The sequence below is a fragment of the Marmota marmota genome, unplaced genomic scaffold, assembly GCF_001458135.2.
Source record: "Marmota marmota marmota unplaced genomic scaffold, marMar, whole genome shotgun sequence".
Taxonomy (NCBI): Eukaryota; Metazoa; Chordata; class Mammalia; order Rodentia; family Sciuridae; genus Marmota; species Marmota marmota.
The window spans coordinates 8,269,020-8,285,091 of NW_026000196.1; the positions used below are offsets into that span (position 1 = coordinate 8,269,020).

The following is a 16,072-nucleotide window of genomic DNA, read 5'->3' on the forward strand; positions in this document are numbered from 1 at the left end:
GGGGGGGGGGGGGGGTGTGAAACACATGGGTATGATGGAAGGGGTAGGACATGCTGCAGGGGAGGGCAGGATGATCAACTGCACACACGAAAAAAATATTAGAATTTCTCCTTAAATTTACAATTATCTAGGTAATAAGAAAGAAATTAAATTGTCTCACATTTAATATGTGGATTTACATGACTGCCCTTAGGCAGTCCTCTTCAACCTTATGTGATGAATAATTACAAAACAAACTAGATAATGAGCAATCTCATCCATCCATCCCTGTGGTGTTCCAGGCATGGATTATGAAAAGTACATTAAATTCTACACCAACTATTTCCATGTGCCAGGTAGTTCAGTATCAGTGGCTGCACAGGCAGTCTCCCAAGGGAGGAGCAGGAATAATTTGCCCCTCCTCATTGTTTTGCTTTTGGCTTCTGGGAAGTTTATGGAAGCATATTTTGGTAGATTTACAGATCATATTATCTAAATTAAGCTAAGCCTCTCAAAACAGAAAATATTTTTTAACATTCTGCTTAGAAGCCATCAGTCAATAACTGTGCTAAATTGCAATCATAAATGATCAAGAAAAGAGCAGAAGGCCCATGGCCAACACCCTATCCTCAGTACAGTTCATGTGGGAAAGATCATCTAATTAGATCTGGAACATTAGTCAAAATTTTCAAAATTATCCAAAAGGCTACTTACTACTGTATTTTTTCCTTTACTTTCCTACATACTTTTTACACTTGTGTGTGTGTGATGGTGAATTTCACCATGTGGATGTAGTGTGCACTGAGCTTTCAACAGTATAAACATATAACAAAAAGTCTAATTTGTTTCATCATTCTGTCATTAAAAATTCTTTGCTTTTTGCACATGTTCTAATGTACAATATATAATAGTCTAGTAATGCATGTATCATTTATTTTAAAATAATTTAGGAACAAATCTATATTAGTAAGTACATGCATAAGTACATGATTTAGATACACAGCCAAAATAATTTGGAGATTATTTCTAATGGATGGCAATCGGTCCCACAAAGTAGACAGTCCACCTTCACAATTGCTCATCATTGCTGTCAGAGGAAAAAGGAAAAGAAAGGTGGGGTGAGGGCATCTCATGAAAATCTAAGGGAGGCCAGTAGAGTAGAGGAAAGGGACCAGGGGAGGGAAAAGAAAAGAGAAGGAGGAAATACTGGGGAATGATATTGGCCAAATTTTACTGTTATATTGTGTGTATTTATGAATATGTAACAATAAATCCCACCACTATGGACAAGTATAATGCACTAATAAAAAAGAGGGTGGAAAAGATACTCCACCTCTATGGCTCACATTTCTCCCCACAATGAATACCTGGCACCCACTTAAAACATAGCACTATGTCTGGGAATTTAATAGCATGTTAGCAATAGAACTTCTGAGCCTCTACTACCAGAGAGGACATAAAGAAATAAGGAGCTAAAGTTATACCAAACTGATAAATCACAGAGAATAAAGGCAGGAATGAAGCAAACAAATCCTCTAAAGCAAATCAACTCAAAGATTGTGAGGCACAAGTAAGGAGAAAGATATTGCTTAATAAAAGGCATTTTATAATAGAGAAAATGTTCTGATTTGTGGGTGAACAGAGATTACATGTATCTATTCTGTTGTTACATCACATTATTGGAAATATGTTAACATATGTGATGAATAATTGTAAAACAAACTACATTGCAATGTGACAATCTTATCCATTCATCTCCCTTGTATTCATGGCTGGAATATGAAAAATGAATTACATTATACATGCAAGGTTTTCATCTTACCCCTCTATTGCTCTTTAATCACACAACAATTGTCTTGTTAATGAATCTAGAAGCTATTAACACTGGCTTCCTTTAGGCTAGGGATGTGCTTTTGGATGTGTGGCTTCTTCCTTCTCTTCACACACACCTGTTCCCCTTGAGGTTGCTCCCCAATTCCAAGAGAAGCATCCTCCAGGGAGAGCTTTCTCCCATTGAGAAAGGACACAAAATGATATTTGTCTAATCTCTTAATAAGTTCCAGGTCCAGGCTAACTTTTAAATTGGGCCTTTCAAATTTACTCATGGTAATTAATTTCAGAAGAAACCAAAAGTTATTCTTGACACACAAAGGTCCAAATTTAGGTTTCCATATTTTCCTCTATAATTGTGAATGCTACAACCTAGACAAATTTTAGCCTAATTCTCTTTGGAACAAAAAGAAATTCCAGAGAGTCTTAAGGTAAGTGGGCCAGAGAGTAATTGCCATTTAGGTGGATGGAAATCCAACAAAGTTCTAATATTTTGATTCCTTCTCAAGAATATATGAAAAAGCTATTCGGATTCATATCTTCATATATCAAGGACTGAACACTGCCAACTCTTATATTACAGACTGTTAGTCAGCCCAGCTATGTTTTGTAGACTGTCATTATCTCTGGGGTGATTTCTGCTTTATCTAACAGAGCAACAAGATTCTTGGCCTTTCCTATCTATCAATACAGTCCTCACATTCTCAAAAGCCAAGAAGCATTCAGTGTACATACACTCCTTGATATTGACAGTGATAACAATCCTAAACTCTAGAATGTCTGGTAATAGTCCCCACACCCACCGGTTCTCTTATAATCTTAAAGATAAGACTTACTTTATCCACGAAAATAAGAACTAACCTATCATTTTTTATAAAACCCTGGCAATGAGCTAATAAGGAATTATGTATATTCTACCTATCCTAACAATTCCTATCCTTTTACTTTTTTCTTATGTACTTCAATTTTATTTTCCATCTAAAAAATGCACTCATAAGCAATTCATGGGTCTGGAATCCATTTCTTTCATCAAAAACAAGAAATAGGGAAAATTTAAATTTCATTACAACTTTGCAGGATACATTGATAAAACTGACTACTAATCAAAGTCTGAAGATGAATATTGTAGCCCTTCCCTTTTTTATTATTATCTTTTACTCAAAAACTATCTTGCTATGGAAGAGGAGTTACTTAAGTGTGTCTGCCACATACTCACTCCCCTATACTTTGGAAAGTGAAGCACAGGTGAAAAAGAAAATGTCAGAGATTTTCAGACTTTTTGTTCACTGGGCCCAGTGAAAATGAGTAAAGAATTAATGTCTCATGTACTAATTACAGATAAAATCTGTACAACTCTTAATGTCTGACAACAAAAGTTAGATGTGCATAATGAAGTATTAATGTACATAAATGAAGAGAAACCATTTTTCAGCAAATCAAAATATGTTTCTTGTTGTCTACTATGAGTGCTGTTTAACAAGCTTCTATCTCTAAAAGGCAGGGCATTTGCCATTGGGACAGAGGAAAAAGTATGACAGACAAGCACAGATTACTGATGCTTATCATATGAATATGGAAAAAGCAAGAAATTAAGAGGGAATGACAGAGAAAAGGAAGTTAACAACCTTCTCAAGCCTCTCACTTACTTGTAATAACAGATCTCATTGCCTGTCCGTATCCAGCTGGGTCTGCCAAGAAGAGCCTCCTTCACAGAGTACAGGGTTGGCTGCATCCCTTTGTAAAATAAAACCAGGATTTAATCCATGAGGGAAAGTGGAAGAGGAGATTTTAAAAGGAAAAAAAAAGGAAAGTGAGTTGTAGAAGGTTGAAAAATGGCCCCCAAGGATATCCAGATATTAATTCCTTGACACTGTGAATGTTAACCAATGTATGACCAAAGAAAGAGACCTTGCCAGTGTGACTAAGTTTAGGATCTTGAGATGGGAAGATTGTCCTGGTGGCCCTATGTGCAATCACAGCTGCTCTTATGAGAGGAAGGCAAAGGAAGTTTTGACTAAAGAAGAGAAGCAACGTGACTAAAGCAGAGAGAGATTTGAAGGTGCATTGTTGCTGGTCTCAAGAAGGGGCCATGCACCAAGGAATGCAAGGAATTTATCTGCAGAAGGTAAAAAAGTAAAGGGATTCTCCCCTAGCATCTCCAGAGAGAACATAGCCCCACTGACATGACCTTTATCCCAATTGGAAACTGATTTGGACTTAAGGATACCAGCATTGCAAGAGAATAAATTTGTCTTGTTTTAAAGCACAAATTTATTATAGTATCCATACAAAGCAAATACAAGAGTTAAGGTTCATATTTTCTTTCTACGGCAATGAGAGTCTATTTAGTCCTCACAAAACAGAGGCAAGATCTCATGCTTGTAGCTAAATATGTGGGAATATTTATTCCTTATTCAAATCTACCCAATAAAGTAGTATATGAGTTAGCGCCAACACGAGAATTTCCTATTCCTAGAAATATTCGAAATAAGCAAGAGTTATTGTTTAGTCTTGTCTCTTGAATGTCCCCTGCAAAATAAGCCACAGGTACTCAAGAGAATTCAAGCTTTTTTCCAGAGTTTTCTTGAGAGGGTAAAACTGTGTTGCCCATTTGCATTTTGATATTCTCATGTTGTGACATATAGATTAACACATTTGCTCCTGTGGGATTTTTGAAGACAGGAGTAAATGAGAACATTCACCAATCTCAAAAGCACAAGGTCGGGTGCTGGGGGTGTAGCTCATATAAATCAGAGGTGGAGTTTTCGCCTGGCTCATGTGAGGCCCTGGATTCAATCCTTAGCACTACCACACCCCCACCAACTCGTCCCCACCAACCACCCCCACATGCAAAAATAATAATAATAATAACAACAACAACAACAACAACAACATCAACGATGTTCAAGGTAGAGAAAGGGAATCAGAGCATAGTTGAGTGTCTCATGCACTCTTAACATTCCATGTCAGAGTGAGGATTCCCAGAAATTCCTCCGGATTAGCAGTGTGCTATTGGTTGGCCACTCCATTGCCACACAGGCAACCAAAGTGTGTCAGACCAACTTCAAACCCTCTGGTAATACACACAGGTCTTTTGATAATGTAAAAAGTCAAGAAGTTCATGATACTATCAAGAAAACCTCCAATCCCCAAGGGCCCATACCGTAATTAAACTGGCTGTTGGGCTTCTCACAGTTGATGATGTTGAAGCGGTAAGGGATGTTGGCTCTCATACCGCTCACCTTGAAATAGAACCATTGCTGGTGCTGGCAGCTGTTCACATCAGCATTGATCAGCAAGTCATACTCAAACCTACAGAGTCAGAAGCAAGACTGAAGGGTTATTTGGAACATCTTTAAGGTAAATGAGAATCTATGTGTCTTAAGTTCTGGGTTATAGATCTCAGAATCTATTAGAAGAATCACTGACAGAACTGTAGCACGTCTTTTCACTAAAATATAGTGAAGTTTCTGTTCAACTAGGAAAACGCAATTTTCTCAGGAAAATTCAGTACCATCTGGTTTGTATATGCCAAGACTATGTGAGGTTAGACATTAATTTTGAGTCTCAGTTTCCTTATATGGAAAATGGAAAGCGTCTAAACTCAGAGTGCTTGTTTATAAAGATTAAATAGTATAATGGATACAAATCCCCTCACAGAGCTAAAAACATGAATTAGACGAGCATAACAGAGGTTGTTTGTGGCATTTTTTTCATTTTAATTGAGATATAACTTACATGCAGTGAAGTACACAAATCTTAAATGAATAGCTCAATGGATTTATTTGCATCTGGATGCACCTGTGCTGCCAGATATAGACAATTATACAGATATAGGACAATTCCAGTACTCCAGGATCTCTTGTCTGTCCCCTCTCAGTTGCTGTGTTTCCAGAGGTAATTAATTTTCTGAGCTGTAACTACAGAATTTGCTGTTTTGACTAAAACATTATTACCAGGAAATTTCATTTCAGGAATATTATTGTCCCATCCTCTTGGTACTCTTTTTGAGTTGTTGTTCTAAAATGGGAAAATATTTTTTCCCTAACCCATGCATATGTTCCCACTCTGGATCCCTAATAAATAACATTATATCATGAGCTTTGTGGAAGTAAAAGGTTGGTATAAGACATGTGAATGCGGAGTAGAGCTAACTGATGAAATCCCACCCCTCATGCGGTACCTGTAAGGACCATGCTCTAACAATTTAGCTCATTAGGCAATGCATGAAGCAAAACTCACTGAGTAGCACTCATAAGGACAATTCTGTAAAGTCACAACCCTTAAATTATGTACTATTCCCACAGTACTTTCTCTAAAAAGTGATCAGAAAAATTTTTTCCAGTAAGTTTTCCATCATTTGTCTCCATTACCTTGGGCACGACTGAGTTTAAGAGTCTACTACTGTCTGGTCAAAAGCAGATGTAAAGAGAAAGACCTGAGCCTAGCCAGCTGCTCACAAACAAACTGGACTGAAAACTGTCCAACCAGGAGACTGCTAATCAGATATTATCTCTGGGATTCTCTGAACATGAATTTAGAGAGAAGGAATAAGAAAATAGGAGCCATAGGAAGAAGTAGAAGCTGAGCTGGCATCAGAAACAGAAGTAGACTGAATAGCAGTCTGGACATGACTGTCCTTTCCCCCTTATAGCCCAAGTAGATCAATTTGTCTCTGTCTTAAATATTGAGCTGGAAATAACTCATGTGCAAAATCCAAAAACGAAATCACCTTTCATCTCATCCCCAAAAGAACAACTTCAAAAATAATTCCTTAAGTGCATATAAAGCAGGTCTTAGCTACACCAAGTTCTAGTCACAGTGAACATGCATCCCTGAATAAGAGCTTATGCTGAATGAGTGCTTACCATGTGCTAGGCACTATCCTAAGAGATTTATGTGTATTATTTAACTCTCATGAACCACATATGAGGTAGGTATTATCATTGTCCTCGTTTTATAGGAAAGAAAATAAATGTTTGGAGTTAGTTGGGCAACTTGCTCAAAGGCACCTGTTGGAAAGGGATTGCAGTGCCCTGTGCTCTCATGACAATATCTGTAGCCACTCTACCATTCACTGCCTGGACTGTGGTTTTCAGAAGTTCACCCACAGAAGACAGATTATATATCTTGCCTTTTGGCATATGGAAAATATGGTCCACCCTTCTATAGAACAAAGAATGATAGGTAATTTCATGAGAACAACCATCTCTTCAATCAATGAAAAAAATATTATTTCCTTCCTTTCAGTTTATCTATCCCTTATATTTCCTTATCTATGGAATCCTTTTCTATTAATAACAGCTCATCAGTAGTTTTTTTCCAGAGACATACGTACTGAGCATTTGCTTGAATGAAAGATGGACAGTCCATAATTTCTGTCACCTAAGTACACAGCAGTGGCACATCAACAGACTTGGAGTGGTGTAGGAATAGGGAACACTTCATACCTTTCCATGTCAACAGGACCCGATAAGTATCCCAGTCAAAATGCTCCCACAGCCAAATGTGGACCTACTATCTGGACTAAGGCATGTTTATTCTTCTACTGAAAAGTTCACTTTGCTATGACATTAGCCTGTGAGATCTCTAGAGGCATGCTGGTAAATGTTTAACAACTGAATCAGAGAGGAAAAACCTTTATGTATAGCATTTTCCAGTTTTCATGGGGTAAACATTCTCACCATGGCTGATTTCAAGCCACCAATGTGAGGTCACTGAACACAGAACGGTCAAGAGATAATTACAGCCTACTCTCCCGGACTGCCAAGAACTACCCCTGTGGTCTTCCCTACTTACTCACGCACTTGGATGGCTTTGCGAAGATTTCCTGACTCAAACTTGGAGAAGAACCTTAGGCAACTGGAAGCTGTGTCTTGCAAAGGCCTGTAATGAAATAGAGAACCTGTGAACTTTCTTATTGTTATTCTTGGACACAATTAGACACCTTCTTAAAGATAAGGTTTCTCTTATAGATATTTAACCTGATTAGTCACCATGATGTTTTCAGGAGTAGAAATGGATTATTAACATGAAAAACTACTGTCTTCATGCAGTTTAACAGAATTTTCCATACCTACTATTCCATAAATATATAAGACCACTTACCAAGGCTCATCTAAACTAAAGATAACTTTATTTATAATATCATTTGGCTGGATGAACCTTCGGACATCCTCAAATATCTTGATCCTAGAAAGGAAAATTGGAAACATTTAAGTGTTGACCCTCATTCTCTGCCCAGCTTCTCTAAGGTCCCCTGGGAAGGGCCCTGGGGGTCATTAGAGAGATATAAAAGTTTAATGATGCCCTAATCTTGGCCTCAAAGGATACAAACAAAACTGCCATACCTTCTTCTCTTCTTTATTAAAAATTAAAACTATGAGCAGTATAGTTTGAATTATTCTATAACAAACCGTAGGACTAGAAATAACAAAGATGTTAGATTTCAGTGAGAGGATTCTTGTTTTGAAAGTTTTGTGAAGAGCATTTGGGCTAGTGTACTTTAACTTTTCTGACTCTATACATAAGGGATTCCTTTGCATTGAGGCCGTTTTGAGGGAAACATCAGGCATATTGACTATTTTCATGATCAAGGTTTGTAAAACTCTGATGGCTTCTGTATTTTTATGCCATGTAAATTCATTGGGCTCTGTGTGCTCCAGCAGGCTGAGGTCAGTCTCCTGTCAGAGAAATAATATTGGGAAAATTTAAGTAAGAGAAAGGAAAGAAGCTCAGAAGGACTTCAAGTTCCTTTCTTACATTTCCAATCCAGTTCATTGAGGTGGGATGAACAAAGGGTGAGGAAGGACTGGAAATAAAGGCTGGACTGAGAGGGAAGATCTATGCAGGGATAATATTGTGCAAAACAGCCTCTGACATGAGTTTCTCAGGAAGTTGAGCATGGCAGATAATGTCCTAGGGATGAGGTCAGAGAATTCAATCAAGAATCCATGTGGGAACCAACCATCAAGAGAACCATTTGCTGGAAATAAAACTTTCTGGTCTGTATACTTTGGCTTAGTAGATACACATTCTTTTTTTTTTCAAGAAAAATATTTGTCCTCATTTTTAATGGTTTTCATTTTAATCTCACTATGCTGATCCAAAGACCTAGCTCTCCTACATTCTGGGAATAATCTATCACTCATTGTTCTGCCCTGAAGGATATGGGTTTTCTGTCCCATTCCCTCCTCAATGATGCAGCAAACTCATTCTCCAAACCAAGCCAGGGTCTGTAACATTGGGGCCATGGGATGACAATATACCACCTTTCTATTAGCAAGAAGTCAGATGCCAATGTGCAGTAAACAAGCAAGGCACTCCCAATAATCAGGGTTTTTTCCCTACTATTCAATAAATATATAAACATTTAAACATTCTTTTTAGAAAAGATTCCAGTATTTGGAGAAACTAGATGACCTTCCCCTGTTTTGTGGTTTACAATGAGTATGGGGCAAGGGGCTGTATTAGAATCATCCAAGGAATTTTTTTGTCAGGAAACACAAGCCTACCACTTCTCCATCCTCGACTCTGGAATGCCCTAGTAGGGAAACAAGCATTTATGGTGGTAAAAGTTTCCCAAAGGGCTTCAAAATGTTCTTGACTAATGCTTACTTTTCTATAGCAGAACTATCTGTACCAATGATTCCACCTGTAGAAATATTGAAGAAAAATACAGATCCCAAGTCAGTAGCACCATTCATTACCTCTGGACTCCACATTTGCGTTCCAACATGGACTGGGCAGAGGGAGGTGGACAGTGTCCCCAGAGATCAGGAAATGCCACCATCTTGAAGTCCACCACAGATCTGGTTCTTCTGGCTTTGTCCATATAAAGACAGGGATCATGGAAAGGGATATGCTTGGGATGTAGGTGCAGAAGCTTATCTATTGCTTCACCAGCTTCTCTAGGACTCGTGGAATTGGAAAAGGAGGCACTCATCCTTGGGCAAGAAATAGCTTCTATGTCCCAACCATCCTCTTTTGGGGAAGTCTGAATGTCAGGGACATCATTTCCAAGAGAATCTATGCCAAGACAATTGGATTGCACATCATGGTATATGTTCTTTATGGGTCTTTTCTTGGAGGACCTTCCCATCTTCACCATGCTCAGGAGAGAAGTCTGAACTGTGTCTTCTTTTTCTTGCCCCCAGGAGGTTTGGTCCTTCTTCAAGCAGTGCTGCTTTGGGGAGGCAGCAGTGGGAATGTGGTGGTGATTGGTGTCCTGAGAGTCTTCAAAGTTTGCATCATCTCCAAATTTGGACTCTAGTTCCTTGGGGTTTAGAGTGGAAAAGAATATGTCAGTGTTTCTTTGCAAGTAGAGAATACACTTTGATCCCTATCCTCACTCTCTGGGCACAGAGCTAAGCATAAATCCTGTGAATTGGGAAGCTTTTTCTAGCATCAGCCAAGGGAAGATTAACATTCAAGAGTCAAAAAAAAGGTAGAATCATACAAACTCATGTTTGGGAAGGGATTTTGGTGGATCTAGTACAATTCTATATGGTACATGAATGTATATATGTCTTCTCCAAATTCCCACTAAATTTCAACCTAGTTGAACAACTTAGTTTATAGGGCCTCACTGAAACCCAGAGTGAAGCCTTTCATAGTGCCCCAAAGGTAATGCACTTTTTTAGGACAATTCTGATTATTAAAAGAAAGTCTTCCTTACACTGAATTGAAGTTTGTTTCATTGCAACTTTCACCACCAATAGTCTTTGGCTTTCTGGAGTGAAACAGAACATGTTAACTCCTTTCTATATGCAACTAGCTATGCCCTTTGATGTGGCCAAACGCACTATTTATTAAGAACTATAAAAAAAACAGAGATCAAAAAGCAGGTTTAAAATCTTGATAGCAGCAACATCAATGGCAGCAACTAGGCACTGGAGTGACATCACCAGGTGTAAGGTTCCTTATTTGCTTCTATTAACAAAGCCAGTCTGGAATCAGGATGGCCACCATTAGAAGTCCATCTTTTTAGCAAGAGAACAATTAAGTCATCAAGGATGTTCACTTGCTATTTTAGTGAATGGAGCCAGGATACCTTGCCCACTAACCAATGGGTCATACTCTGTACTTTCACTCTACTGCCATCCCAGGTGTAGGATGTCAGACTGTAGAAACTGGCCATGCATCCTGCCTTGGCTACCATTTTCAAATTTTTGCTTACCCTTCTGCTATTCTCTCAGAAGGATCCCAGAAGTAAATGGCTCATGATAAGCAATGCTTTACATCTGGACACTCTGTTTGGCTTGGCCTCCCAGGTTCTGCAAAGAACTCTCCATGCATCACAAAGGAGCAGAAACCACAGTCTGTGTCCTACCTCAAAGCTATAGGAGAGCTCCAGACACATTGCCTCATATTGCATGAGTTCCTCTTCAGGTCGGTCAAGTCCAGGTTTGGAACTCAGCTTGTCCACATCAGTTTCCAAGTCATCATACTACAGAGGGATATTTAAAGAACAGGTTACAGTCATGACATCCACCCTGAAAGGCAACAAGACAAGATGCAATGTTCTTCTTCCAAGTGTTAGGACATGGTTTCTTGGCCTCAGGTTGTAACATTAGCTTATCCAGTGGATAATTAAACATACATACATTGCATTTTTACACTAGAAAAGAAGAAAATAAACAACTTTTCTCAGAATTTGTGTCAGTATTTGAGTCCTCTTCATAAATAATAATTTCTATAAAATGAGGTAAACTATGTAAACAATAAAGCAAGAAAATATTCATCTCATTTACCACTGTGATCTACATCTTTGTGATTATTATCCCTGTTGGTCTCTCTACCTCTGTTTAGGTGGGCCCTTCACTCTATCCCAAACATTAATGAGCACCTGCTATGAGCAAGGACTCTTCTAGGTTCTGAAGAGTCAATGAGAGTCAATGGCTTTCTGGAGTGAAAGAGTCAATGAGAGAAGAAACAAAGGTCCATGCTCCTGTGGAATTTGCCTTATAGTAAGAGAGAGAAGACAGTAAATAATAAAGTAAACAAATGAATGAGATCATTACCAACAGCAGAAAATGTCCTGGAAATGATGAAAGAGAATGATCTAATTGTGACTGAGTCTGGGTTATGGAAAACTATTTGAACTGAGTTATCTGAGGTCTCACAAAAACTATCATATGAATATATCCATGACCTAAATGACAAAACGTCAACTATGCAAAAAAAGGAATAACTAGAAGAAGGAAGAGTCTGAATTTGCTCACAAAAGAAAGATAGTTGAAGCAGAGAACATAAGAGGAAGACTGTAGAGGATAAGATGGAAAAAGAGGCAACAGAGAAATTTTATCAATCCTTGCAGGTCCTGGGGAACAGTTTCATTCTCCTACTACACCTTTAGCTCTCTGTACATTTAAAAGTGTACAAAATACTACCAGTATTTTCTTCATTGGGTAGAATACTCTGAGTCAGTTTAGTCTTTCTTCTACATTATCATTTTGGTTAGTTTCATGATGAAGGTGATTCTTTTCTGAACACTTGTGTGTTTTTTAAGGGTTGTAGTCTTACAGAGAAAAGACACCCAGAATCAAACAGTCCAGGCACTCTATCTTTCCATATCTTAGATCAAGTTCCCTTAATAAAACAAGGGTGAAAAATCTACCACGTGTTTTCGATGAGTACTTAGTTAGTTAAGGAACAAACTGGCAGTCCTGACTAAAAAGACCTAAATCATATAAATGTGGGAAATATATGCTTATACTCCTAATCCAGGGGAAAAAAAGTAAAACTCAATATTCAATCCATCTTATGTAATTTTCCTCCAAATTTCAAATAAACTATACATGACTATAGTTTATTTGATGCTAAATTTCATGGTCATCTGTTCAGCTTCATATTTCAGGTTCAGTGTACATATACCTGGTCCAAACTCCATAGCCACCACTCTTGACCTGTTCAGCTTCATTTATCACTTCCTGTTTTCCTCCAGCCATGGCCTGGGGTGGCCCTATTGAAAACCCCACCCAGCCAGACACTGGGAAGAGTGTCCCCATCAGTGAGTTAGGCTCCAATGGTGTGTCTGGAGGGAGTAGTGTCATGTAACCCATGCTGCAGTCAGTTCATCCCACATGTGGCCAGGGGACCCACTGAGTCTTTGTGTAGGAATTACTAAAACGTGGCCCACAGGTTGTTTTGTTAAAAAAAAAAATTATTGAAATAAAGTCACAACTATTCATTCATGAATAGTCAATGGGTGCTTTCTTGGCATAATAGCAGAGTAGACATAGAGACAGAGACAGTTTCTGGTCTATAAAGGTCTGGAGCTTATTTTCTCCTGTCACTCAGCCGAGTTATCACCTCTTCCTATGGGCTTTCTAAGTACCATTAATACTTACCTCAAGATGGACCTGTTTCTATGTCCTCAATCAACCCAGATGCCCTTCACCATCTAGGGTTCTGACACCTTGCAATCCAGATAATGCTTTCTGGCCCTTGCCTCTTACACTGGAATTCTTGGATATTGTTTTGGATATTGTCTGCCACACACTTGAGTTCAAGTTTGACGTTCCTGACTTAAACTTTAATACCCAAAATCCCCAAGTTCACTAGACTAAGAAATCTTGGAAGATAAAAACTATGTTTCATTTGTTTTTGTATCACATTACATCCCCAAGAACCTCACATGCTCTATAGGGGACATGCCCAAAAAAGTACCTGAAAGAGAGAAGAAAACTTAAAAAGAAGGAAAAGAGGAAGGAAAGGAAGAGTGGAAGGAAACAAATGCCTGAATTCACTTTGAATATCCCTCTCGACCTTAGTTTGCTCAAATCTGATGTTTGGGTGTATAGGGGGAGATGGGGGGGGTGGAGAACAACATATAACCAACTTCTCTTCTCTGTTTATTGTGAGTTTCTCTTGTCTCATGTTGACCTTGACAGTTTTCAAGCAAATCACAGAACTCAATATTCAACTCTCAAGAAAACTTTGCAGATAAAAGTTCCTTTTAATCATGCCCGCTGAAAGTGTGGTACAAATTATTAACTGCAATTTTTAAATGAAAAAGCCACAGGTTAAAGGCCTGGATCAGTTCTGAGAACCAAAATCTATATATACCTGGCTTTTCATCCACATCTCTGGCAGCAAATCTGCCAAGTTCACCAAGGAAGGACCAGCTTGCTGGAGTACCAGTTCCCCTGTTCCTGCCATCCCCCAGTGGAGCCCTGGTTCTGATACTACCCCATTTCTCTACAATCCATGCTCATACTGACTTCTGATCCTCTCCTTGGCTTGAGGGGTTTTGATGAATAGTTTTTAGTCCCTCACCCATTTGTCTTGTACACTTTTCCCATCCAGGTTTGTACATTTGTTTAGGTTCCTCTCGACCCTACTCCAGCACCCTGTGCAGACTGGGGAGAGTATTTGAAACTCCTCCTTCCCATGCTGGGTGAAGTCATGCACCCTGTCGCTCTGCATCAGATACAAGAGGCGACTGACACTGCATCAGACATCCAGTTATCAAAGAGCAAGCAAGAGGGGAGGGGAAAGTGGCATTGATGAATGACTGCCGCGGTGCAGTATTATTCAAATAATTCAGCACGTACTCCACAGGCCTGCGCCGCCAACCCACAGCAAAGAACCAATTTGCCACTGATGACTTCAGAAATGATTCTATTTATCAACAAAACCCTGAGAACACCAGACTGTCAATAGCAGTCTAAGCCCAGAGATGTGGCTAAGAGATAGTCACTAAATGTCTGCCACTACCTTCAGCAAGGTGAGTGATTATCATGATAGAGAACTCAAAAGATTCTTTCTAGATAGGAGGAAAGGGAAGGAGAAACAGAGGGAGGAAAGAAGGAACAATGAGCAAACCGACCAATGGATGAAGAAATAAATGAAGGAAGGAGGGAAGGAAGATAGACAGAAATAGTTTTCTAATTTGGAGTTTTATCCCTAGGGATGGTAGCATTTACTCCTATGTGTTATTCTGCAGATGACAAAACTAAGGAACTTGAAGAAACTTGTTTAAATCCATGTGCATCATCAAGAATGAAGAGAGAATTATAATGCACAGATAAGCAATTGCTCAAAGGCAAAGGTTCTCAACTAAGGGAAATTCAGTTCACGAATGAGGAGCAAAGGGATAGACGCTAGCATTGTTCAGAGGTTAGGGATTCGGCTAAACACCCTGCAATATACTGGATAGCCCCCACAAACAGAAACTATTCACGCAAAATGCCAAAGTGCCAAGGTTTAGAATGCCTGTTGTAGAAAAGCAGTCAGCAAAGTACGTCCTTCTGTCTGTTTTATTGGAACACAGCCATACCCACTCATTCATGTATTCTTAGTGCCTACTTTTATGCTACAATGGCAATTTGAGCAGTTGTGACAAAGGCTGTACGGTATAGTATACCTAAAATAACTACTATCTGACTTTTTATAGAAAGTTTGCTAACTTCTGTTCTGTAACAGAGGCCACTGTCAGATAGGGGCCCAGGAGCATGACTCTCTTGTGGGCCAGGTTGTACGCTTTGCAACTCAAAGGAGAGCAATTCCCACAAATATAAGTGGGTTTGGACAATGCACTAGCTCTGTGAAGAATCGGCAGATAAGAAGAGTGCTTTATGAAGATAGGTGTGAATGAGTAGAAAGTGTCCTGCAAAATCTTTGCATGGTCTCATGGGCACTTGTTAAATAAACCAACCATAAGCATTAAGTGTCTATGCAAGGATCACGCTAATAGAATAATAACATTTTATCAATCAATAGCTCCAATTTCACAATGAAACAGTATAATAGACTCATCAAGATGAAAATGATAACTGGGAAATCAATAACAGTAGTTGTCCTTTTTTGAGCATCAATCACCATAGTGGTAGCACTAAAGTAAGTCCTTAAAATTTACACTGGATTTGGCAAACATGGGACATGATATTTTTCTTTGCATGATGTGAATGTGGAGATCATTACAAGCCGGAGCTTGTCTACCTACTTCCTCTTTCACATCCTCAGAATCCAAGTCTTTGTCCACCTCTTCATCACCATCATCTTCAAAATCTTCTGCATGTGGAAAAGAAAAGTGGTGAAATGAATGAGGCATTTCTGTTTTCTTAGACTCATCACAGTGGTTGGTGCATCTTCACACCAATAAGGGACCCATTGTTTAAAGTGCACAGTATCCCAGTGCACTCTAAATCTTATCTGTATGTATAAAGGGTGTGCATGCAGAGTGTGCATGCAGGCGTGCAAACACGAGATCATTAAGTCTAAACTGTGGTCCCACATCAAATGCAAGACACAAACAGAA

The 16,072-nt window shown here is 38.9% G+C and overlaps 1 protein-coding gene across 1 annotated transcript in view; it reads right to left on the reverse strand.

Moving 5' to 3' along the window:
- Agbl1 (AGBL carboxypeptidase 1) overlaps positions 1–16,072 on the reverse strand; it is a gene marked incomplete at its 5' end in the record, with an annotated part of 696,476 nt that overhangs the window by 581,976 nt on the left and 98,428 nt on the right. The window contains 7 exons of the mRNA XM_048790140.1: positions 3,456–3,543; positions 4,973–5,121; positions 7,609–7,695; positions 7,918–8,001; positions 9,519–10,084; positions 11,141–11,257; positions 15,758–15,825. Of these exons, the coding sequence (XP_048646097.1) occupies positions 3,456–3,543; positions 4,973–5,121; positions 7,609–7,695; positions 7,918–8,001; positions 9,519–10,084; positions 11,141–11,257; positions 15,758–15,825 (1,159 nt within the window). The remainder of the gene's footprint in view (positions 1–3,455; positions 3,544–4,972; positions 5,122–7,608; positions 7,696–7,917; positions 8,002–9,518; positions 10,085–11,140; positions 11,258–15,757; positions 15,826–16,072) is intronic.